The 25,292-nt window shown below is 42.0% G+C and overlaps 1 protein-coding gene across 1 annotated transcript in view; it reads right to left on the reverse strand.

Annotated features, from left to right (window-relative positions):
• Nucleotides 1–1,083: 1,083 nt before the first annotated feature.
• Nucleotides 1,084–25,292, reverse strand: part of snx33 (sorting nexin 33) — a 37,985-nt gene continuing 13,776 nt past the window's right edge. The window contains exon 2 of the mRNA XM_039017134.1: nt 1,084–1,570. Coding sequence (XP_038873062.1) covers nt 1,317–1,570 — 254 coding nt within the window. The 3' untranslated portion in view covers nt 1,084–1,316. The remainder of the gene's footprint in view (nt 1,571–25,292) is intronic.

Here is a 25,292-nt window from a genome sequence, read left to right on the forward strand (position 1 = left end):
AACTACTTTTTGAAAGTAACCTTAATTAAGTAAACTATATTTTTCTTAAGGGTAGCTTTAGTGTAGCTTAACTTCTTCCAGTGTGAAGTATTTGGTAGCTTGGTAAACTATATTATTATGGCAGCCCCCCCGCACCTCTCTGATTCAGAGGGTTAAATGCGGAAGACACATTTCAGTTGAATGCATTCAGTTGTACAACTGACTAGGTATCCCCCTTTCCCTTTCCCTATATTTCCAGAGTAGATTCCCCAACACTGTTGAAATTATGTTGAATTTTATATTTGATTAGACATATTTCATTTGACCTAGTAAAATTGTGTGTTTGAATCAACGTCAGTTTCAACTTCATGTCATCAACCGAAATAAAGAGGTAAATTCAGCATCCTAATTATAAGGCAACTACTTCTATACTTCTAAACTTCTAAAGATCCAATCAGCCATAGTCGAATGACAGTATACCTAGCGTTGACATGATGGTGGCCTTTGGGAAAATCAGATGTCAATGTAGCTAACACAATAAACCCAACCTCACTCCAAACTTACTTTCACATACAGCTAGTGTAAGAAAAGTTAGAGGAGTTACTTTCAACTATTCAATGGTATTTAGGTAGTCTATTCAAAAGTGTATGGAGGCTGACCAATGTCTAACTGTGTTGACATGATAGGTCAGCTGAATTGAACGCAGCTTGTTTCTCAAGCTAAGCGGGGTACATAGAGGAAGGCATCTGTATGGTAGACTTGTTTCACTGAAGTGCATTACCTCTCCGTAGGTGTCAGTGTTCAGGCAGGAATCGTTGGACTGTGGCTTACCATTTCATTTCAATATACCGGTACCTCTATTTAGGTTGATGGCATGACGTTGAAACGATGACGTCGATTCAAACATACCATTTTACTGTCAGCATTGAAACAAGTTCAAATAACATATGTCTAATCAAATATGAAATTAAACATCATTTCAACCACCCAAAGGTTTTTTACATTTCTACGTGGAATTTTCAACGCAATTTCCACGTATTTAATTGTTATGATGATTATGTTGAAATTAGACTGATGTAACAACCTGTTAACCAGGTTAAGTCTATGTAGTTAAGTTGAGGTTTTACCCTAATTTCAACGATGAAAACTTTGTTAAAATCCAATGTATTTTCCACATCACAATACATTGACAAATTACATTTAAACAACCAGTGTGTGTCCAGTGGGATTTCTCTATTTCCACTAGGCTTTTTGACAAACCCTGAAGAGGGCCCGTTGAACTGGGCGGCCATTTCGGATCAAAAGGATAACGTCAGGGCTGATGACAAGCCCAGCCTCTACAGGTTGTCGTACATGTGCAGGGTACGCTCCAGCTGTTGGCCCACGCGCTGGTAGAAGGCGATCTGCTGTTTGATGTAGGCCTGCATCATCTCCTTGAAGTCCACCTCGCGGCGCTGGTGGAAGTGGTTCATCTCAGCCTGTAGAGCGAATCCCACTGTCCGGCAGCGTTTACGCACTCCGTCTGCCTCGTCCTGGTCCATTTTCCCTTCGTCGCTCATCCGCTGACTCTCTTTGACCTTGGCGAACGCACCTGAGGAAAGAGAGAGAGCAGTTGGCGGTTAGCTAGCTACTGATAAATGAGTGTTACTAATCAAGTCAAATCAAGTTTATTTTATATAGCCCTTCGTACATCAGCTAATATCTCGAAGTGCTGAACAGAAACCCAGCCTAAAACCCCAAACAGCAAGCAATGCAGGTGTAGAAGCACGGTGGCTAGGAAAAACTCCTAGCCACCGTGCTTCCTAGCTACCTGTGGAGGGAGAAGTTTGCGGTTCGCTAGCTAACGATACAAAATAAATGCTATGACCTGTGGAGAGAGCAGTTAGCAAGCTACCGATACAATGAATATGCTATGACCTGTGGGCTAGCTAGCTACCGATACAAGGGAAATGCTACTACTACCAGTGCATGCGTGTGGACCTAGCATGACCTGTATAAGACAATGACACCTTGAAAATTATATTCAGGTTAAACATTTGAATGGTGTTTGAATTTGAGGGCTATGATCAGGAATTGTAAAAACTTGTACGACTTGTTCATATGCTTTTGAGACATTTTGGAAAACATGACAGCCTTGTGAGACTTTAGCTTCCTCATAGTCTCGTAAAACCTTTCCTTGGCTGACCTAGAATATTACAGTAGACAAGAGATTGGCAAGATAAGGCACCCTCCAACCTTTAACAGAATATGCTTTAGACCAAATAGAGCATATTACGCCACAGACTTAACTGCTACAGTAATAGTACACAAATCATGTTACTGTAAGAAACAGCAGCTAACACAACTCACTGAATTCAAAACAGATGTAGCAATTAAAATGTTGCTTCCTTCATCAAGCTTTCAAGTGTTCACATTCTTACTACATTACACATGTAGGCCAGGCTTCTCATCGACGGGGCTGTAGTGGAGCACGTTGAGAGCTTCAAGTTCCTTGGTGTCCACATCAACAACAAACTAGAATGGTCCAAACACACCAAGACAGTCGTGAAGAGGGCACGACAAAGCATATTCCCCCTCAGGAAACGAAAAAGATTTAGCATGGGTCCTCAGATCCTCAAAAGATTCTACAGCTGCAACATCGAGAGCATCCTGATTGGTTGCATCACTGCCCGGTACGGAAATTGCTCGGCCTCTGACCGCAAGGCACTACAGAGGGTAGTGCGTACGGCCCAGTACATCACTGGGGCTAAGCTGCCTGCCATCCAGGACCTCTACACCAGGCGGTGTCAGAGGAAAGCCCTAAAAATGGTCAAAGACCCCAGCGACCCCAGTCACAGACTGTTCTCTCTACTACCGCATGGCAAGCGATACCGGAGTGCCAAGTCTAGGACAAAAAGGCTTCTCAACAGTTTTTACCCCCAAGCCATAAGACTCCTGAACAGGTAATGAAATGGCTACCCAAACTATTTGCATTGTGTGCCCCCCCAACCTCTCTTTTTACGCTGCTGCTACTCTCTGTTTATCATATATGCATAGTCACTTTAACTATACATTCATGTACATACTACCTCAATTGGGCCGACCAACCAGTGCTCCCGCACATTGGCTAACCGGGCTATCTGCATTGTGTCCCACCCACCACCCGCCAACCCCTCTTTTACGCCACTGCTACTCTCTGTTCATCATATATGCATAGTCACTTTAACCATATCTACATGGACGTACTACCTCAATCAGCCCGACTAACCGGTGTCTGTATGTAGCCTCGCTACTTTTATAGCCTCGCTACTGTATATAGCCTGTCTTTTTACTGTTGTTTTATTTCTTTACCTACCTATTGTTCACCTAATACCTTTCTTGCACTATTGGTTAGAGCCTGTAAGTAAGCATTTCACTGAATACCTGTTGTATTCAGCGCACGTGACAAATAAACTTTGATTTGATAGGCACTAATTTATGTACTCTCTGTCATCTGGAGCTGCATGGGAAATAGTCCAGGAACACAAAGTAAAGCACAAAGTATAATTCCCAAGGCCTGGTCAGCCCTTCCCCCTCTGAAGGGCCAGTATCCAGAGTACTGACTATTGAATGTTTTACAGAATAATACTATATATAGTATCTATGTCTGGTATCTATCTGAAACTTGTTCACTGACAATAACTCTGATGCTATCTATATGGATGTCTATATGGATGTATGATCTCTGTGGTAACTTGTATCTGTACAGGGTGAACTCTAAACTCCCGACCAATTCTTCCTAGTCAACGTCAACTCATTGCCTCATGCTTGCTTGTATATTTTAATTATCTTTATGCTGTCAGATAAACATTTTGAAGGAGGCAGTGTCATGGTGTGTTCATAACCGTGGGAAGTGGGAATTTACCACATATGACTGGGGGAAAATCCCTTGAACGGCCCTCCAACTGGTTATTACTAGTGAGAAACTCGTCTATCATCCTGAGCACCCACTTCTCCAACATGGTGACCTCTAATGTCACCTACTAAGGAATTGGCCTCTATAATAGGGTTGGGTGGGATCCAGATTTTCATATCATCATACAGTCCTTCTCTCATCTCGGGATTTATGTTATTACCGGTTTAGTACAAAAGGGTTCACCAAAAAGCAAAAAAGCCCATTGGGCGTCTATTACAAGAACGCAAAAAAAAGGGCACAAGTAATAGCAAATTTCCAAGGAGGCTGCTAGCGAAATATACAAACGAGAGCAAACAAAAATAAACCAATTGCAAAGATCTAGCTCATAAAGTTATACATACACTGCTCAAAAAAATAAAGGGAACACTTAAACAACACAATGTAACTCCAAGTCAATCACACTTCTGTGAAATCAAACTGTCCACTTAGGAAGCAACACTGATTGACAATAAATTTCACATGCTGTTGTGCAAATGGAATAGACAAAAGGTGGAAATTATAGGCAATTAGCAAGACACCCCCAATAAAGGAGTGATTCTGCAGGTGGTGACCACAGACCACTTCTCAGTTCCTATGCTTCCTGGCTGATGTTTTGGTCACTTTTGAATGCTGGCGGTGCTTTCACTCTAGTGGTAGCATGAGACGGAGTCTACAACCCACACAAGTGGCTCAGGTAGTGCAGCTCATCCAGGATGGCACATCAATGCGAGCTGTGGCAAGAAGGTTTGCTGTGTCTGTCAGCGTAGTGTCCAGAGCATGGAGGCGCTACCAGGAGACAGGCCAGTACATCAGGAGACGTGGAGGAGGCCGTAGGAGGGCAACAACCCAGCAGCAGGACCGCTACCTCCGCCTTTGTTCAAGGAGGAGTACTGCCAGAGCCCTGCAAAATGACCTCCAGCAGGCCACAAATGTGCAAATGTGCAAGAGTTTCAACGGTATTGAGGGTATTGAAAAACTATGCCATGGCTATTTCCAAATTCCCAGTTATACGTTATATACGGTATACCGCCAAAACCTATTCTATAACAGCATTTTCGTCAGTTAAATGCAACAACAAAATATTATTTAATATACTATTTAACTCTATAATTTGTTTACAAGCATGATAGCTGTATTTTTTGTTTATGGTTCACGCAGCTTGTTGGCCATTAGTAGAGCTGAGCAATTAGGGCTTTTTGAGGTCGGTTCGGTTTCGGTAAAAAAAATCAAATTTGGTTTTGATAAATTTTTTCTAAACATTAAATGCACTATGCATTATGTGGGTTGAATGCTGTAACAACACAGAATAAAACAATTTTAAAAAGTCCCATGATGTTAGCGACTGCCCATTACTGCTTATCACTTATATGCCATCATTTATTCACATTACTTTACTTTAATAAAATATTTCAATTGTTGTGTATTTCACATTTGTTTTACTTGATTACTTTATTATTTAATTCCAAGTCATCATCTCATCTCTGTAGAGCTGCTGCCTATGCTGTTTGACAAAATCACTATTTTGTAGATCTTCAAAGAAAATAAGGCATACTTTTATGACTGCTGAATACCAACTATCAATCACTTAGATCATGTATTTTCAGGTAGAAATACCTTGCGAAGCAACAGCTGCTCTCTATATCACCTCACAATTGTGCACTCTTCTCTCTTCAGTAGTAAAAGAAACACAGACTGGACAAGTAAATGAGCAATAGACTATGGTCATTGTAGTTAATTCCCACGTTTTATGCGCTAAACTATGTAGAATATTGGCCTATTGAAAACTACAACTGCCTACTACATTGCACAGTTCAGGCTGGATCTCTAGAGAAACTGTGCGATGTATGGATTGATCTCACAGGGAAAAAAAATGGAATTCAAATGATTGAACCGATGTTGGTCAATTAGTTGTTTAAAAAACTAAAAATAACGGAAATTTTGATTATTCGCTGAGGCGCTAGCCAGTAGCCAATCGGCTTTTTCAATGAGTTCAAATCACATGAATGTTTCCAACTGGCATTTACGACTTGAACTGTTACACCCCTACCGGCAATACCGTTGAAACTGTTTATTTGAAGTTTTTTAATACATTTTAATATTTGTAGCTACTTTTTAAATAAATACCCGCAGTCAACTTGTGAAATACGTCAGGAGAGAAAGCAGTTTGCGTTTTTAATTTCACCTGTCACATTATTTGACATTATTAAGCTTACCGGTAGTCCCCAGTCACATGTTTGTTTACAAGCACACAACAATAAGAGACCGGAGCCTTGTGAGTCGCTCACTGTTGTGCAGCACACACCAGGTGATCTAGTTACAGTATGAAATTCACAACGAAACGTTTGCCAGCTAGATATCTTATAACCTAACTATTAAGTTAACGGTCTAAAATGTGCTAAATGTTCTGCAGTTGTGAATTTGGTTGCTAACTTAGTAGCTAGTTATCTTTCTAAGTGGTTAGCTTCTTGCAATCAAGCTCCTCTTGGTAACAGCAGACTCTCCTGGATTGAGAGCCTTTATGTCTTGCATGCAGCAAACTGTGAGTAGCATTGTAGTTACTTGTATAACTTTGTGAACTGATATGTCTGTCGTGCAAATCATTTATGTCAGAGGAGAATGTATAATAACTGCATATTCGCTATGGAACTTTACATGTACACTACCGGTCAAAAGTTTTAGAACACCTACACATTCAAGGGTTTTACTCTATTTTTACTATTTTCTAAATTGTACAATAATAGTGAAGACATCAAAACTATTAAATAACACATATGGAATCATGTAGAAACCAAAAAAGTGTTAAACAAATCAAAATGTATTTTATATTTGAGATTCTTCAAATAGCCACCCTTTGCCTTGATGACAGCTTTGCACACTCTTGGCATTCTCTCAACAAACTTCACCTGGAATGCTTTTCCAACAGTTTTATAGGAGTTCCAACATATGCTTCGCACTTGTTTGCTGCTTTTCCTTCACTCTGCGGTCCGACTCATCCCAAACCATCTCAATTTGGTTGAGGTCGGGGGATTGTGGAGGCCAGGTCATCTGATGCAGCACTCCATCACTCTCCTTCTTGGTAAAATAGCCTTTACACAGCATGGAGGTGTGTTGGGTCATTGTCCCGTTGAAAAACAAATGATAGTCCCACTAAGCCCAAACCAGATGGGATGGCGTATCTCTGCAGAATGCTGTGGAGCCATGCTGGTAAAGTGTGCCTTGAATTCTAAATAAATCATAGACAGTGTCACCAGAAATGAACCCCCACAACATAACACCTCCTCCATGCTTCACTGTGGGAAATACACGTGCGGAGATCATCCGTTCACCCACACCGCGTCTCAAAATACACTGCAGTGGGAACCAAAAATCTCCAATTTGGACTCCAGACCAAGGTACAAATGTCCAGCAGTCTAATGACCATTGCTCGTGTTTCTTGGCCTAAGCAAGTCTCTTCTTATTATTGGTGTTTTTAGTAGTGGTTTCTTTGCAGCAATTCGACAATGAAGGCCTGATTCACACAGTCTCCACTGAACAGTTGATGTTGAGATGTGAACCCTGTGAAGCATTTATTTGGGCTGCAATTTCTGAGGCTGGTAACTCTGAACTTATTCTCTGCAGCAGAGGTAACTCTGGGTCTTCCATTCCTGTGGCGGTCCTCATGAGAGCCAGTTTCATCATAGCGCTTGATAGTTTTTGCGACTGCACATGAAGAAACTTCTATAAATTTTCCCGGATTGACTGACCTTCAAGTCTTAAAGTAATGATGGACTGTCGTTTCTCTTTGCTTATTTGAGCTGTTCTTGCCATAATATGGACTTGGTCTTTTACCAAATAGGACTATCTTCTGTATACCACCCCTACATTTTCACAACACAACTGATTGGCTCAAACACATTAACAAGGAAATTAATTCCACAAATTAACTTCTAACAAGGCACACCTGTTAATTGAAATACATTCCACGTGAGTACCTCATGAAGTTGGTTGAGAGAATGCCAAGTGTGCAAAGCTGTCATCAAGACAAAGGGTGGCTACTTTGAAGAATCTTAAATATGAAATATATTTTGATTTGTTTAACACTTTTTTGGTTACTACATGATTCCATTGTGTTATTTCATAGTTTTGATGTCTTCACTATTATTCTACAATGTAAAAATAGTCAAAATAAAGAAAAACCCTGGAATGAGTAGGTGTTCTAAAACATTTGACCTGTAGTGCACTTGTTAGCATTGCTAGCCTTCGTATTGAAAATAGCGCCCCTTGTATTCAGTGTCGGTATAACCGAATATCCCAGGATAGCACAAGGTCGGTATGAAGGTATGACAATCTGGATACCGCCCAACCCTAGTTTCTATAGAATTCCAGGCTGCAGTCTGAGGAAGCATGTAGGGCAGTTTATTGCTGTTCCAGGGGCAGGGCTGTACTGACCAGTCTGTGGCTCTGACCAAGAATAATGTATTGTAAAAAAAAAAGTAGGGGTTGGGTGGGGGGGAGTTTCCAAATGTCCTTATGCCATGTCCCTTAAGAAGAAAAGACTGGAATGTGGATCATACGCAATGGTCTGTTTCCCTATGTACGTATATAACGTATATGTTATAACGTATATAACATATGAAGATATTGTATCGGTCCATTACGTACATGGGGCATTTCAGACCCTACACTGTGATGTGCTAAATAAATACAATTAGTAATAGTGGTAGTCATCATAGTAGTAATGGTGGTTGCAGAAGATTGGTATCCCTTTACTCATGTCAATCCACTGGAATAAATGCTTGCTAATAAATGTCCCAATGGCCTGGAAAGCCACCACCTGATTTGTTTATTTAGTCCAACCAGATGGCTTTCCTCAGCTACTGTACCACGTCTTGTGACCATTCTGAGTTGTGGAGAGAATTGAGCTATATTATAAGTGAGAGCGAAACTGGTATGCTAACCATGCTATGCAATCGAGGAAGAGTGACAGAAAGAGAGAAGGGGGAATAGAGAGGAAGAGGAGAGAGGGCGAGAGGGGTTCGGGGCGGAAGAGATTAATTGTGAACACAACCACTCTGGTGAATTAAACACAGGAATCTCCAGTACAATTTTGTGCATTCCCCTTTCCCACACAGGCCTCCAGACTGCTACCATTTAGGGACAGTTCAACATTTATTTGGGGGTAGTCCAAAATACTCGCACAGCCCTTTGACTTGGCTGTGCGAGTAAAACATTTTGTTGGTCGCATCGGTGTGAGCTGCACATTCTACATGGTCACCTCACTCAAAGCATCAAATTTTTTTAGGATGCTAAAAACAAGATTTGGTCATACAGTAAAGTGCATTCCCCTCATGATTCCTATAATGTCTGCCCTGCTGCTGTGCCTGTTTCGCAGGGGCCTGGATGCTGTGATGAGTGAGCCACTCTCAATGGCTCTCCCACTGTGCTCCGGGAGAAAAAAATGCTTCCTGATTGTATAACATTTCAAAATCAAGAAGAAAAAAAACATCTAAAAAAACACAGCTATCCTGTGTAATACTTGTTGTCAGAGTTGAAGAGAGGGGGTTCTCTGCTTTCTGTAGGTATACAGAAAGGTATACGTTTTTTGTTTCAACATATTTGATATGGCTTTGAGATACGGAGCGCACAAAATGCGCATTGGCCATTGTGAGGTAATGGGCCTCATTGGGTAGTAGGCTAAGACTGCTATGTTATTTTAGGACATTACATTTACTGTTATATTAATACATGGCTACTACCAGTGGGTATTATATTTAGAATAACGATCTAGCTAATGTGTTTTGAGTTTCCACTTACTCAGGTAGTGAATTAGCCCCAAATAAATTTGCCTATGATATTTGTGCACATAAAGATGTAGGCAAATTCATGTCTATTGAACTAAAACATATCTATTAGGGCTGTCCCCGATTGAAAAAGATCTTGGTCGACCGAGAGTCGTCGTATTCTTTCGACTAATTGATTGGTCTAAATGTTTCAACTGATTTTTCCCATATAAAGACAGACTATGTGTTTGAATAATAAAATCAACTACATATACACTGAGCTTGTCTGATGCTTTAAGCACACACAAATGACTCAAGAAAGAGCCCGATGATCACACTGTGTTAAAAGAAATTGCCAGCGCATGCCTGTGTGACTGAAGCACGTTGTCTCACTCTCCTCCCTACTGCAGCGAAATGGCACCAAAGCACATCAAGTGTTTATTGAACTGTCTGTGCTGAAGCTGCAATATAATTTCAGTCATTTATTAGTCTCTTTTTCTGACTGAAAAGTTCTGTTACCGAAATCCCTAATTTGTTTACGAAAAACATGACCTATTCCCTCAACCCTGCTCTCTTTACGTGGAACAAGTAAGCATCGCAGGCGACCAATAGGCCCTGACCTATAGCTTATCATAATCACATCATTAAATTGGTTACAAAAAACTCAACACAGTAATGACGAAAGCAAAATGGATGCAGAAAACGTGAAAAAGAAACTTGAAACGGGCAAATGTTTACTGGTTGCTCAGGAGGGAAAGGGGAAGTCAGATCTGTGGAATACAATTGACGTAGTTGTGGAAACTAGGGATGCACGATATATCGGTGAACATATTGTAATCAGCCGATATTAGCTAAAAATGCCAACATCTGTATCAGCCCGATGTCTAGTTTAACGGTGATGTTAAAAACCGATGTCAAAGCTGCCGTGCATACCTATATAAGGTAGGTACATGATGTAATGATGCCACGTAAAATGTTGCGCTATACATGCAACACAGCATTCCTAACCTAGCCCACACAATGTCTGCTGTGTGGATCGAGCAGTCAACAAGTCGAGCAGTCATTTGAAAGAGTAAGAAAATTTAAGCGAGACAACTCAAAGGCGAAATCCATTAAAGCCAAGATAATGGAATTCATTGCCCTTGACAATCAACCGTTCTCTGTCGTGGGTGATGTTGGCTTTCGCCGACCGGTCGAGTACCGGTACACACTACCAGCTGCGCTATTTTTCTGATGTTGCCCTACCGGAGTTACACAGCGTCACTGCTATTAGCTTCGTGACATACATACTATGGAACGCCGTTTGGGTCTTTGCGTGTCAAAAAAGATACAATAGCACTGTCAAAGCTGTACAAATAAAAGTCTGCAAACAAGCGAACACCGGCCACGAACGATGTGCTTACAATACCGCGTTGGTAATAAAGAATAATTCGTTCGACTGCAACTTCTGGGGTAGCTAGCTAGCTTTAGCTTGGTACCTAGCTAGCACCAATACAACCAGCCTGAAGACCATGACCAGTAGAAACTGCAGTCATTTTCATTATTCCTAGCAATGATTTAGGAATCCTTGAGTAAGTATTTGCTAGGTTGCCACTTGTTGTTTGCCTATTGAAATTGAACTTCAGTTCATGAAAATAAATAGCTAACCAGCTACTTAACCCTGTTGCCCAAAGCTAACGTTATAAGCAGCCAGCTAACTTCATCTGGCTAGTTACGCTCGACAGGACCGGGTTATGTGTTGTAAAGCTAGCCACAATAAGGATTAGGCACAATAGTGGAATTTGCGGTTTGCCTTCAAAATAAAAGTATGTCAATGACAGTGATGCAAATTAATACAAATAGTAGAATTATGCCACACTTTTATTTTGAAGGCTAACCGCAAAGTCCACTATTATTGCTAATCCTTATTGCGGCTAGCTTCACATAGATGGGTCCGACCACCATTAATCAAATAAGAACTGTCTTAAAAAGTAGGGTTATTTTAGATGACACCTAGGTATATGACACTTAGCAATGATGTCGCTCTTGCTGCTGGTGATTCTCTGATCCACCTCTACGCAGATGACACCATTCTGTTTACCTCTGGCCCTTCGTTGGACACTGTGTTAACCTAACCTCCAGATGAGCTTCAATGTCATACAAATCTCCTTCCGTGGCCTCCAACTGCTCTTAAATGCAAGTAAAACTAAATGCATGCTCTTCAACCGATCGCTGCCCACACCTGCCCGCCCGTCCAGCATCACCACTCGGGACGGTTCTGACTTAGAATATGTGGACAACTACAAATACCTAGGTGTCTGGTTAGACTGTAAAATCTCCTTCCAAACTCACATTAAGCATCTCCAATCCAAAATTAAATCTAGAATCGGCTTCTTATTTCGCAACAAAGCATCCTTCACTCATTCTGCCAAACATACCCTCGTAAAACTGACTATCCTACCGATCCTTGCCTTCGGCGATGTCATTTACAAAATAGCCTCCAACACTCTACTCAGCAAATTGGATGCAGTCTATCACAGTGCCATCCGTTTTGTCACCAAAGCCCCATATACTACCCTGCCCCCGCTTCATATTCGTCGCCAAACCCACTGGCTCCAGGTCATCTATAAGTCTTTGCTAGGTAAATCCCCACCTTATCTCAGCTCACTGGTCACCATAGCAGCACCCACCCGTAGCACGCACTCCAGCAGGTATATTTCACTGGTCACCCCCAAAGCCAATTCCTCCTTCGGCCGCCTTTCCTTCCGGTTCTCTGCTGCCAATAACTGGAACGAACTACAAAAATCACTGAAGCTGGAGACTTATATCTCCCTCACTAGCTTTAAGCACCAGCTGTCAGAGCAGCTCACAGATCACTGCACCTGTACATAGCCCATCTGTAAATAGCCCATCCAACTACCTCATCCCCATACTGTTATTTATTTTATAAATATATATAAATGTTATTTATATATACATTTTGTCTGCTTTTAGTGAACGCGCTTCCTGACTTTGGATTTGTTTACCAAACACGCTAACAAAAATAGCTATTTGGACATAAATGATGGACATTACCGAACAAAACAAACATTTCTTGTGGAAGTGGGAGTCCTGGGAGTGGATTCTGACGAAGAGCAGCAAAGGTAAGTGAAGATTTATAATGCTATTTATGAGTTTTGTTGACTGCACAATTTGGCGGGTAACTGTATGGCTTCCTTTTGTGTCTGAACGCTGTTCTCAGATTATTGAATATTGTGCTTTTGACGTAAAGCTTTTTGAAATCTGACACAGCGGTTGCATTAAGAACAAGTGTATCTTTAATTCTATGTAAAACATGTATCTTTCATCAAAGTTTATGATGACTATTTATGTTATTTGACGTGGCTCTCTGCAATTTCTCCGGATATTTTGGAGACATTTCTGAACATGGCGCCAATGTAAACTGAGGTTTTTGGATATAAATATGAACTTTATCGAACAAAACATATATGTATTGTGTAACATGAAGTCCTATGAGTGTCATCTGATGAAGATCATCAAAGGTTAGTGATTCATTTTATCTCTATTTCTGCTTTTTGTGACTCCTGTCTTTGGCTGGAAAAATGGCTGTGTTTTTCTGTGATTTTGCGGTGACCTAACATAATCGTTTGTGGTGCTTTCACTGTAAAGCCTTTTTGAAATCGGACACTGTGGTGGGATTAACAAGAAGTGTATCTTTAAAATGGTGTGAAATACTTGTATGCTTGAGGAATTTTAATTATGAGATTTCTGTTGTTTGAATTTGGCGCCCTGCACTTTCACTGGCTGTTGTCATATCGATCCCGTTAACGGGATTGCAGCCATAAGAAGTTTTAAGACCAAATTCTTATTTACAATGACGACCTACCCCGACCAAACCCGAACGACGCTGTGCCAATTGTGCGCCGCCCTATGGGACTCCCAATCTCAGCCAGATGTGATACAGCCTGGATTCGAACCAGGGACTGTAGTGACGCCTCTTGCACAGATGCAGTGCCTTAGACCGCTGTGTACATGTGTATGTTAAATATTTAACCGTACTAGAATATTTAAAAGGCCGCTAAAATTTTTGGTATTTAAATATTGGATATCGGTATCGGCCAAAATGTCATATCGGTGCATCACTAGTGGAAACTACTGGAGATCAAGAAAAAGGAGGGTATAGAACAAGCGTTGCGGGAGTATTATGTTTGCCAAACAGTTACCGTTTGGCAACCATAATATTACATTTTTTTCCTGACCATTTGGAACAGTGTAAACAACACTAAGTGTACCAGAGAGTCTGTCCTAACTCCTTTAAAAATCTATAAAATATTTATTACAGCAGAATAAAAACCATTGCATGCATTCGTGAATTGAGGTTAATTTATTGTTTAGGCTAATTATTCAAAGTTCCCGTTGTTATTTCATTTTAAAACTGAAACGCTTGATTGCATTTCAAAGCATGCATGTCGCGTATGCTGTGTGATGGCATGAACAAATTAATGATTGATTGGATTGATAGATACAGTAGCGTATATGTTGAAATATAAGCCTAAGTACGTTCCGGCATTAAGACTAAACAGGATGTGCTCTTAGGCCTACAGCTTGATAGTAGTTATACAAAGCTACTATACAAAGCCTACTCATGATAACGACATTACTTATTATTATAATGATGAACATAATAATAATTGTAATAACAATAAGAAGGAGATCAAGAAAAAGGAGGGTATAGGAGCGAGAGCTTTATACATATGTGTGACAAACAAGTGCTGTTAGATTACAATATTATTTTTGCCTGTTTGGAACAGTGTAAACAACCCTAAATAAATTATAAGTAATACCAGTCTGTTCTGACACATTTTTTTTGTAAAGCCTTTATTACAGCATAGCAAAGATTAAAAACAGCCGAATCTGTGAAATTGCATTATCCAACATTTTGCCGTTGCATGAGGTTTGGTGCTCATGAAATCAGTATGCTATTAAACAAACACTCAAACAGGCAACAGAAGCAGGATCTGTCTTATTTCTGTAGATATATATGGATGATTTATAAAGCTAGGCACATTTAATAGTTAGGCTATTGATTATACACCTAATTAAATTGGGGTTTCCTTTCTCCTCGATTTTTTTAACACAATTAGGCTAAGGCAAGGGCTGTTTCCACGTCTTTGCTGCTGCTGCTGCCTCCGCCACATTGTTCTCAATCCCAAAATGCTGCTTAACTTTGCTATTATGCACATAGCAACATAGGGAACGGCGCCAAATCTATGGCGCACTGAATATTATGTTTTAGAACCGCAGACAGCGGCCGTATCCAATGCGGGAGAAACCAAATTTGTTATAAAATAATATTAGATTTATTAGTGTTATTATTTTTACATAATCTAACCATATACAATTTCAGTATTACATGTCTTAGAGTGATGGACTGTGCCTTCCCCGTGGCATCCGCAAAGGATTAGTCCACTGAGACAGGCGCAAATCAGACAGGTAACTAAAGGAACCTCAGTCGACCAACAGCCTATCGACTAAAAATCGAACAGTCGTCTAAATGGGGTCAGCCCTAATACATACACTACCGTTCAAAAGTTTGGGGTCACTTAGAAATGTCCTTGTTTTTTAAAGAAAAGCTAATTTTTTGTCCTTTCAAATAACATCAAATTGATCAGAAATACAGTGTAGAGATTGTTAATGTTGTAAATTACTATTCCATAAAAAATCAGCCATTTCCAGCTACAACAGTCATTTACAACATTAACAATGTCTACACTATTTCTGCTCAATTTGATGTTATTTGAATGTACAAAAAAATTTGCTTTTCTTTCAAAAACAAGGACATTTCAAAGTGACCCTTTTGAACTTTTGAACGGTAGTGTATACACACACACAGTTCCTTCGGAGAGAATTCAGACCCCTTGAAATTTCCACATTTTGTTACATTACAGCCTTATTCTAAAAATAAATAAAAAATTCTCCCTCATAAATCTACACACAATATCCCATAATGACAAAGCTAAAACAATTTTTTTGAAATGTTTGCTAATTTATTGAAAAAATCAAAAAACGGAAACAATGACATAAGTATTCAGACCCTTTACTCAGTACTTTGTTGATGCACCTTTGGCCGCAATTACAGCATAGAGTCTTCTTGTATATGAAGCCATAAGCTTGGCAAACCTGTATTTGTGGAGTTACTACCATTCTTCTCTGCAGATCTTCTCAAGCTCTGTCAGGTTGAATGGGGAATGTCGCTGCACATCTATTTTCAGGTCTCTCCAGAGATGTTCGATCGGGGTCTGGTTGGGCCACTCAAGAACATTTAGAGACTTGTCCCGAAGCCACTCCTGCGTTGTCTTGGCTGTGTGCTTAGGGTCATGGTCCTGTTGGAAGGTGAACCTTTGCCCCAGTCTGAGGTCCTGAACACTCTGGAGCAGGTTTTCATCAAGGATCTCTCTGTACTTTGCTCAGTTCATCTTTGCCTTGATCCTGACTAGTTTCCCATTCCCTGCCACTGAAAAACATCCCCACAGCATGATGCTGCCACCACGATGCTTCACCGTAGGGATGGTGCCAGGTTTCTCCCTGACCAAGGCTCAGTTGGTCGGGCGACCAGCTATAGGAAGAGTCTTGGTGGTTCCAAACTCCAAACTTCTTCCATTTAAGAATGATGGCGGTCTGTGCCTCGACACAATCCTGTCTCTGAGCTCTAAGAACAATTCCTTCGACCTCATGGCGTGGTTTTTGCTCTGACATGCACTGTCAACTGTGTGACCGTATAGACAGGTGTGTGCCTTTCCAAATCATGTCCAATCAATTGAATTTACCACAGGTGGACGCCAATCAAGTTGTAGGATGATCAAGGATGATCAATGGAAACAGGATGCACCTGAGCTCAATTTCGAGTCTCATAGCAAAAGACCATGCCATACAATGACTATGCATTAACTTCTCACATGGATCGACCCAGTGACCCCGATCAGGGGTGTAGTGGAGGGTCAACACATGTAAAAGTTAATTTTTTGTGAAATAGAATTTACTCACCTTTTAGTTCATTATCGTTTACCCGCTTATTATTACATTCCCAACGTTGATCAAAGCTCAGAACGCTAATATTCTTATCTGAGTTCTAATCACGCCTGCCTCACTGCAAACGAGTGGAATCATAATTCATTTACCACTCTGTCCAACGGCAAACTAGCTAGCTACGGCTCTGGCTACTGATAGCCAAACTCTCTAGAAGGATAAAGTTAGAAGCTAACGTTAAACAAAGCCTGGCCTCAGCAGGAGCAGTTGACTGAAATTAAGCTAGCTATAATCTTAACAAAAGATAGGCTACTTATCCTGAACAAAAATATAAACTCAACATGAAACAATTTGAAATATTACAGTTCATATAAGGAAATCAGTCAATTTAAATAAATTAATTAGGCCCTAATCTATGGATTTCACATGACTGGGAATACAGATAAAGCATCTGTTGGTCACAAAAAAAGGGGCGTGGATCAGAAAACCAGTCAGTATCTGGAATGACCACCATTTGCCTCATGCAACGCAACATAGCTCCTTCGCATAGAGTTGATCAGGCTGTTGGTTGTGGCCTGTGGAATGTTGTCCCACTCCTCTTCAATGGCTGTGCGAAGTTGCTGGATTTTGGCGGAAACTGGAAAACACTATTGTACACGTCGATCCAGGGCCTCCCAAACATGCTCAATGGGTGACGTGTCTGCTGAGCATGCAGGCCATGGAAGAACTGGGACATTTTCACCGAGTTGTGGCTGAACGACGACATGAATAACATACAGCTGGTAGGTAATACACTGTACCGGCAGGATAGAACAGCTGCCTCTGGTAAGACAAGGGTTGGCAGTCTATGTATGTTTGTAAACAACAGCTGGTGCATGATATCTAAAGGAAGACTCAAAGTTCTGCTCGCCTGAGGTAGAGTATCTCATGATAAGCTGTAGACCACACTATCTACCTAGAGAGTGTTCATCTATATTCTTCGTAGCTGTATATTTATCACCACAAACCGATGCTGGCACTAAGACCGCACTCAATGAGCTGTATATGGCCATAGGCGGCCTCCTAGTGGCAGGGGACTTTAATGCAGCAAAACTGTGTTACATAATTTCTACCAGCATGTTAAATGTGCAACCAGAGGGAAAAAAACTCTAGACCACCTTTACTCCACACACAGAGACGCATCCAAAGCTCTCCCTCGCCCTCCATTTAGCAAATCTGACCATAATTCTGTCCTCGTGATTCCTACTTACAAGCAAAAATTAAAGCAGGAAGAACCAGTGACTCAGTCAATAAAGTGGTCAGATGAAGCAGATGCTAAGCTACAGGACTGTTTTACTAGCACAGACTAGAATAAGTTCCGGGATTCTTCCGATGGCATTGAGAAGTACACCACATCAGTCACTGGCTTCATCAATAAGTGCATCGATGACGTCGTCCCCAAAGTGACTGTACATACATACCCCAACCAGAAGCCATGGATTACAGGCAACATCCGCACTGAGCTAAAGGCTAGAGCTGCCGCTTTCAAGGAGTGGGACTCTAACCCAGAACCTTATAATAAATCCTGCTATGCCCTCCGACATACAATCAAACAGGCAAAGCATCAATACAGGACTAATATCGAATTGTACTACACCGGCTCTGACGCTCGTCGGATGTGGCAGGGCTTGCAAACTATGACAGACTACACAGGGAAGCACAGCCGAGAGCTGCCCAGTGACACAAGCCTACCAGACGAGCTAAATTACTAGGCCCCTCAGGGGTGCGTGCTCAGTCCCTTCCTGTTCTCCCTGTTCACTCATGACTGTACGGCCAGGCACGACTCCAACACCATCATTAAGTTTGCCGATGACACAACAGTGGTAGGCAACAACGACGAGAAAGCATATAGGGAGGAGGAAAGAAACACCTCTTCCTTCTCGGGAAGCTGAAAAGATTTGGCATGGGTCCTCAGATCCTCAAAAGATTGACTAGCTGCATTACCTCTTGGTATGGCAACTGCCTGGCATGCAACCGCAAGGCACTACAGAGGGTAGTGTGTACGGCCCGGTACATCACTGAGGCAAAGCTTCCTGCCATCCAGGATCTCTATACCAGGCGGTGTCAGAGGAAGGCCCTAAAAATTGTCAAAGACTCCAGCCACCCTAGTCATAGACTGTTCTCTCTGCTACCGCATGGCAAGCGGTACCCGGGGTGCCAAGTCTAGGTCCAAGAGGCTTCTAAACAGCTTTTATCCCCAAGCCAAAAGACTACTGAACATCTAATCAAATGGCTACCCAGACTACTTGCATTGCCCCCCCTCTTTTACGTTGCTGCTGCTCTCTGTTATTATCTATGCATAAGTCACTTTAATAACTCTACCCACATGTATATATTACCTCGACTAACCGGTGCCCCCGGACATTGACTCTGTGCCAGTACCCCCTGTATATATCCTCGCTATTGTTATTTTACTGCTGCTCTTTAATTAGTTGTTACTTAATTTCTTATTTTTTGGGGGGGGGTTCTTAAAACTGTATTGTTGGTTAAGGACTTGTAAGTAAGCGTTTCACTGTAATGTCTACATATGTTGTATTCGGCCAATGTGACAAATAAGATTAGATTTAGGGGGGGGGTTCTTTTTCTATACTTGGGGAAACACTGGGGAAGTGCTCGGGCTCCAGTCGAAAAGAGAAGTTCAGTAATGCCTCAAACACAATTGTCAACAGTGAAATGGGCTACTTCTTTGTGAATTAATGAGGAGGTGGAACACACCTCAATTCAAACTGTTAGAAAATAAAACTTGTTCCAAAATAATTCGAAATTGACAAGTTGAAACAGCCTATACTGTAGATAATTAGTAGTCAGCATGCCTTGGTTTGAGGGCAGCGTGGGTTAACTGTCCTGTTGCGCAACAATCACATTTTGGAATAGTGAGTGCTTTGTGACATTACGCGCCGTGTCAACCGTTCGAGATATTTTGAACTCACAAATGAAAAGGTTAATAAGACCTCAGCATGTAAATTGTGTTGGTCATGGTATCACTCCCTGACAAAGGCTAGACAAGACACGCCAAAACGTTTATGAGTTTGAAAGATTTTGTTCAATTGAACATTCCACTGCAATGAAGGCATTTTAATTGCATGAAGAGTGCCTTGGTCCTCCTCATTTTTGATGTGTTTGGTCATGTGTTGGTCCATGATTGCAAACAAATGTAGTACATAGAGGGGCAAGTGTTCAACAGATCCAACTGGTCTAACCATATTCACACAGAGTATTGTTCAACAGATGCCTTGTTGGAGGTCTAATGAACTGTGTTATAACACTATAACACCGTCATGTTCCAATGGATAGCGTGATGAATTGACATTGAGTCAATGTCTCACAGTGTTGTTGATTAAGATTAAGATTGCCATTGGCAACACGACCCTTCGTTCTCCCCGATTTTGCGTGCCTTTTTTAAGTAGAGCCATACTACGAACGAGTGATTCATCTGACCAAAAGCACAGCTCTCATAACACAACAAGCAATTAGGGTTTAGGACTAGCCACTTTACTAGTCACAAGGCCCAGCAGAGTGTACATATTAGAAGATTACAATTTGAAAGAAAAGAGCAGCTGCTTCTCCCTTTTGACAAGGACACAATTGAAAAATAGATTCATATCTCAATGGGACGTACCTGGTCTAAATAAAACTTAAAATAAAAAGATGAGCGAGCGACATGGCTAACCCCTTTTCATACGCATAATATTTTGTGCTGCCTATTTCTACCTGACCTGACAGAGACACACACACACACACACACGCGCGTGTCTGTACATAGACCGTGCGGCCATTACAACTCAGCACAGCACCAGATTAATGGCTACCGTCTCCATGCCAACCATTGTCAGCTTTATCAGGCCGGCAGACATAGAGCGCAGATGCCAAGAGTCTTAAAGAGCAGACAGTTATAGCTCCATTTGATGTCCTGCAATCAGGGGAGAGAGGAAGGGGAGTGGAAGTGTGGGGGTTGGAAGAGGTAGGAGGGCCAAGCATTTAAGCCCAAGCAGAAGCCTGTGAATTTTCTCTGAAACAAATAGGTCCTTTTTGGAACGCCATAAAAGCCTTTAGAAAACACATACAAACACTCTGCTAAATGGAACTACTTTACCAACATGGTAACATTAATTCATCCTGAAATACATATGAAATTCATGGCACAAATTGCAAGATGCAACATACAGTATGTTTCTTAAAGCAGTTTATGAATTCCAATCTTCTAAGACATCTCTGTATTGTATAACATCACCACTGTGAAACAGCAGTGTGCTAGCTAGGAAACACAGTCAGCCAGGAATGCAAAGACATTTGGATAGAGAGTGTGTGAAAACACAGTCCTACCATTTGTCAATATTTATGTGTGAGCAAATAGACAAGAGAAAACATTCACATGCAGACCAGACTAAGCAAGGGGACTCTTGTTGAACGAAAAGCACTTTATCAGGTTAACAGAAGGCGCCATTACTGGACAACTTAAAAGGTGTAGTCTTTATCTTCCTGTTGATCACACTTGGTTCTGAATTTCTGTGTACAGTTTGTGCTCGTGCTATTGTGTAGTGTGACACATTTTTGCCTAACCAATGTGCTATTTAGGATAGGATGGACACATTGTGCTCTAGGGCATAATCAATGGGGGCCTGTCTGACTTAGATAGGGTCATACTGTAGTATGCTGTAATATCAATTATTCATCTCTGGATCAGAGCACACACACGCATGCACTCTCTCTCACACACACACACAACCAGACAGCATTTACATTTTCACTAACACGTTGCATTCCTGGTAATGTATCTAGGGCCATGTGCCTCTCCAGGTCCTGCTCTCTGGTCCCCATAGGTACAGGAACAGATGGAGAGGTCATTTGGCCCACATTTCCACGAAATCGGGCACACACATCTTTGCTTTTCTTTGCTTTATAAGAAAAACCCTGATAGATGGATGTGATGTGTTCTGCCACATACACTGGAGGACAAAGCGGGCCTCTTGTTCACGTCAAAGCCTCAATGGCCGTTACAAGGGTATGCATACTGGGGACTGGGGAAGCGATCCCTAATTCTCAGAGTAGACTATGTCTGAGAGGGCTGACTGGTGGCCTGAGGTAAGAGGGCTCACTGGTCATGATGTGACGCCATCTTGCACTATGAACCGAGCTAAACAAATGTGAATGAAAATAATTCGTAGTACATATTTCCAATGTGTATTCAAACAATTTCAGAGCTGTTTTTCTGCCCATAATCTCCACCCCCATTCCTCCATTTTGATTTATTCTCTTTGGGCAGGTGTTACCAGATCTAGGCTACCATGCATGGGAACCTCACATTTCATCTTATGCAACATGTGGACAGCAGCTCTGTTCGATACCGACACCACTGGGGTCAGTCAGTTTCACTCCATTGTATTCCCTCGCCTCTTTGTTCAAGATTTCAACAGGTGGTTTTCTCCTTGGAAGTGACAGCTAGTCCAGCTACACTGCAGTGCTCATTGAAGAACATGAAAGATAATGATGCTCCGCCCACTCCACTGCACACTTGCTCATTGGTAATGGGTGGGACATGTACTGTGTCATATACATCAGTCTTCCATTGCAGTGCACTAACTTATAATGAAAATGTAGTGCTCCTTCAGACAGTGAGTCATGTGGCCGTGGCAGGCAGACGGACATCGAGACATTCGATTGAATGTTGAAATGGGCAAAACTAGCGACTTAAGCGACTTTGAGCGTGGTATGATCGTCAGTGCCAGGCGTGCCAGATTCAATATCTCAGAAATGGCCACCCTCCTGGGCTTTTCGCGCTTGACAGTGTCTAGGGTACTCCGACAAACAAAAAAACATCCAGTCAGGGGCAGTCCTGTGGGTGAAAACAGCTCGTTGATGAGAGGTCGAAGGAGAATGGCAAGAATTGTGTAAGCTAACAGACAGGCCACAAACAGACAAATAACGGCACAGTACAACAGTGGTGTGCAGAACAGCATCTCGGAACGCACAACTCGTTGATCCTTGTCACGGATGGGCTATTGCAGCAGACAACCACACCGGGTCCCACGCCTATCAGCTAAAAGCAAGACGAAGCGGCTTCAGTGGGCACGCGATCACCAACACTGGACAATTGAGGAGTGGAAAAACATTACCTGTCTGACGAATCCCAGTTCCTGTTGCATCATTCTGATGACAGAGTCAGGATTTGGCATAAGCAGCATGAGTCCATAGACCCATCCTGCCTGGTGTCAATGGTACAGGCTGCTGGTGACGGCACACCACCGTTCAATTTGGAGCAACTGCGTGATGCCATCGCGCCAGCATGGGCCAACATCCCGGTGGAACGTTTCCGACTTCTAGAATCCATTCTCCAAAGAATTCAGGCTGTTCTGGAGGCAAAGGGGGGTCCGACCCGGTACTAGATGGGTGTACTTAATAAACTAGCCGGTGAGTGTATATTCATATTCAAGTCTTTCAATAGAGGTCTACCTATTGGATTAATGTTGGCGAATGCTCAAAGCACCTCTGTGGGACCACACTGGATTAACTCCTGTGTAAGTGAAACCATCCAGACCGACTGTCTAGAGAGACCTAGATATCTGAGTGAGATGGTTGGTATTCATCAAAGAGAAAGGGAAAGAGAGAGACAGAGAGAAAGAGAAAGAGCGTGAAAGACAGAGGGAACAAGAGAAAGAAGGAAGAGAGAGAGAGAGAAAAGGGGGGAGAGAGAGAGGAGAGAAAGGTAGAGATAGATAGAAAGACAGACTGAGAGGTCAAAGGAATTGTCCGTAGAGCGAGACAGGATTGTGTTGAGGAACAGATCTGGGGAAGGGTAACAAAACATTTCTGCAGCATTGAAGGTCCCCAAGAACACAGTGGCCTCATCATTCTTAAATGGAGGAAGTTTGGAACCACCAAGACTCTTCCTAGAGCTGGCCGCCCGGCCAAACTGAGCAATCAGGGGAGAATGGCCTTGCTCAGGGAGGTGACCAAGAACCCGATGGTCACTTTGACAGAGCTCAAGATTTCCTCTGTGGAGATAGGAGAACCTTCCAGGAGGATAACTATCTCTGCAGAACTCCACCAATCAGGCTTTTATGGTAGAGTGGCCAGACGGAAGCCACTCCCCAGTAAAAGGCACATGACAGCCCGCTTGGAGTTTGCCAAAAGGCACCTAAAGGACTCTTAAACCATGAGAAACAAGATTCTCTGGTCTGATGAAACTAATATTGAACTCTTTGGCCTGAATGCCAAGCATCACGTCTGGAGGAAACCTGGCACCATCCCTACGGTGAAGCATGGTGGTGGCAGCATCATGCTGGGACTGGGAGACTAGTCAGGATCGAGAGAATAGGGGAACGGAGCAAAGTACAGAGAGATTCTTGATGAAAACCTGCTCCAGAGCACTCAGGACTTCAGACTGGGGCGAAGGTTCACCTTCGAACAGGACAACAACCCTAAGCACACAGCCAAGATAACGCAGGAGTGGCTTCGGGACAAGTCGCTGAATGTCCTTGAGTGGCCCAGCCAGAGCCCGGACTTGAACCCGATCAAACATCTCTGTGGAGACCTGAAAATAGCTGTGCAGCGACACTCCCCATCCAACCTGACAGAGCTTGAGAGGATCTGCAGAAAAGAATGGGAGAAACTCCCCAAATACAGGTGTGCCAAGCTTAGCATCATACCCAAGAAGACTTGAGGCTGTAATCGCTGCCAAAGGTTCTTCAACAAAGTACTGAGTAAAGGGTCTGAATACTTATGTAAATGTGATGGTTGAATTTTTTTATAAATGTACATACATTTCTAAAAACCTGTTTTTGCTTTGTCATTATGGGGTATTGTGTGTAGATTGACGAGAGAAAAAAACAATTGAATCCATTTTAGAATAAGGTTGTAACGTAGCAAAATGTAGAAAAAGGGGAAAGGGTCTGAATACTTTGCGAATGCACTATAGAGAAAGAAAGAGAGAAATCTGGCAAACACCCTGAAAAACAGCTAGCTAGTTGATTTATACCTAGACCCTCTCTAGCCTTTCCTACCCAGCCATGCGTTATCAATGCCATATGTAGCTCACACCACACCCGGCCGAGTATGCAGTGATATTTCACGAGTTCACACATCCAGTCATCCACCAATATCACAGTTCAAACAGTGTTCATTACTCTATGTTAGGGAGTGGGCAGGAGAGAGCTGTGATGAGAGGATAGGATGTGAACTTTATAGGAAGAGTTGAACCCAGGTTTTGTGTGTGTTTGGTATGTTGTCACAGCTGGATCCAGTTGGGAGGAACACAAGTGACTTCGAGGAAAGCTCTCGAGCTCAGCTGGGATGCTTCAACTGACCGTCAAGTTTGCAACATTAAACTCAACACTCCATGTTGGTAAAGAAAATATGGCTATAGTTATTGATTCAAAATGTGACGTAACCCTCAAATATATTTTGGGAATATATATTCTTAGATATCTAATAAAATAAAATGTTATTGGTCACATGTGCCGAATACAACAGGTGTCACAGTGAAATGCTTACTTACAAGCCCCTAACCAACAATGCAGTTTAAAGGGGGAAAAAAGAAGAAAAAAAGAATAAGAAATAAAAGTAACAAGTAATTAAAGAGCAGTAGTAAAGTAACAATA

Source organism: Salvelinus namaycush, chromosome 21 (genome assembly GCF_016432855.1).
Source record: "Salvelinus namaycush isolate Seneca chromosome 21, SaNama_1.0, whole genome shotgun sequence".
Taxonomy (NCBI): Eukaryota; Metazoa; Chordata; class Actinopteri; order Salmoniformes; family Salmonidae; genus Salvelinus; species Salvelinus namaycush.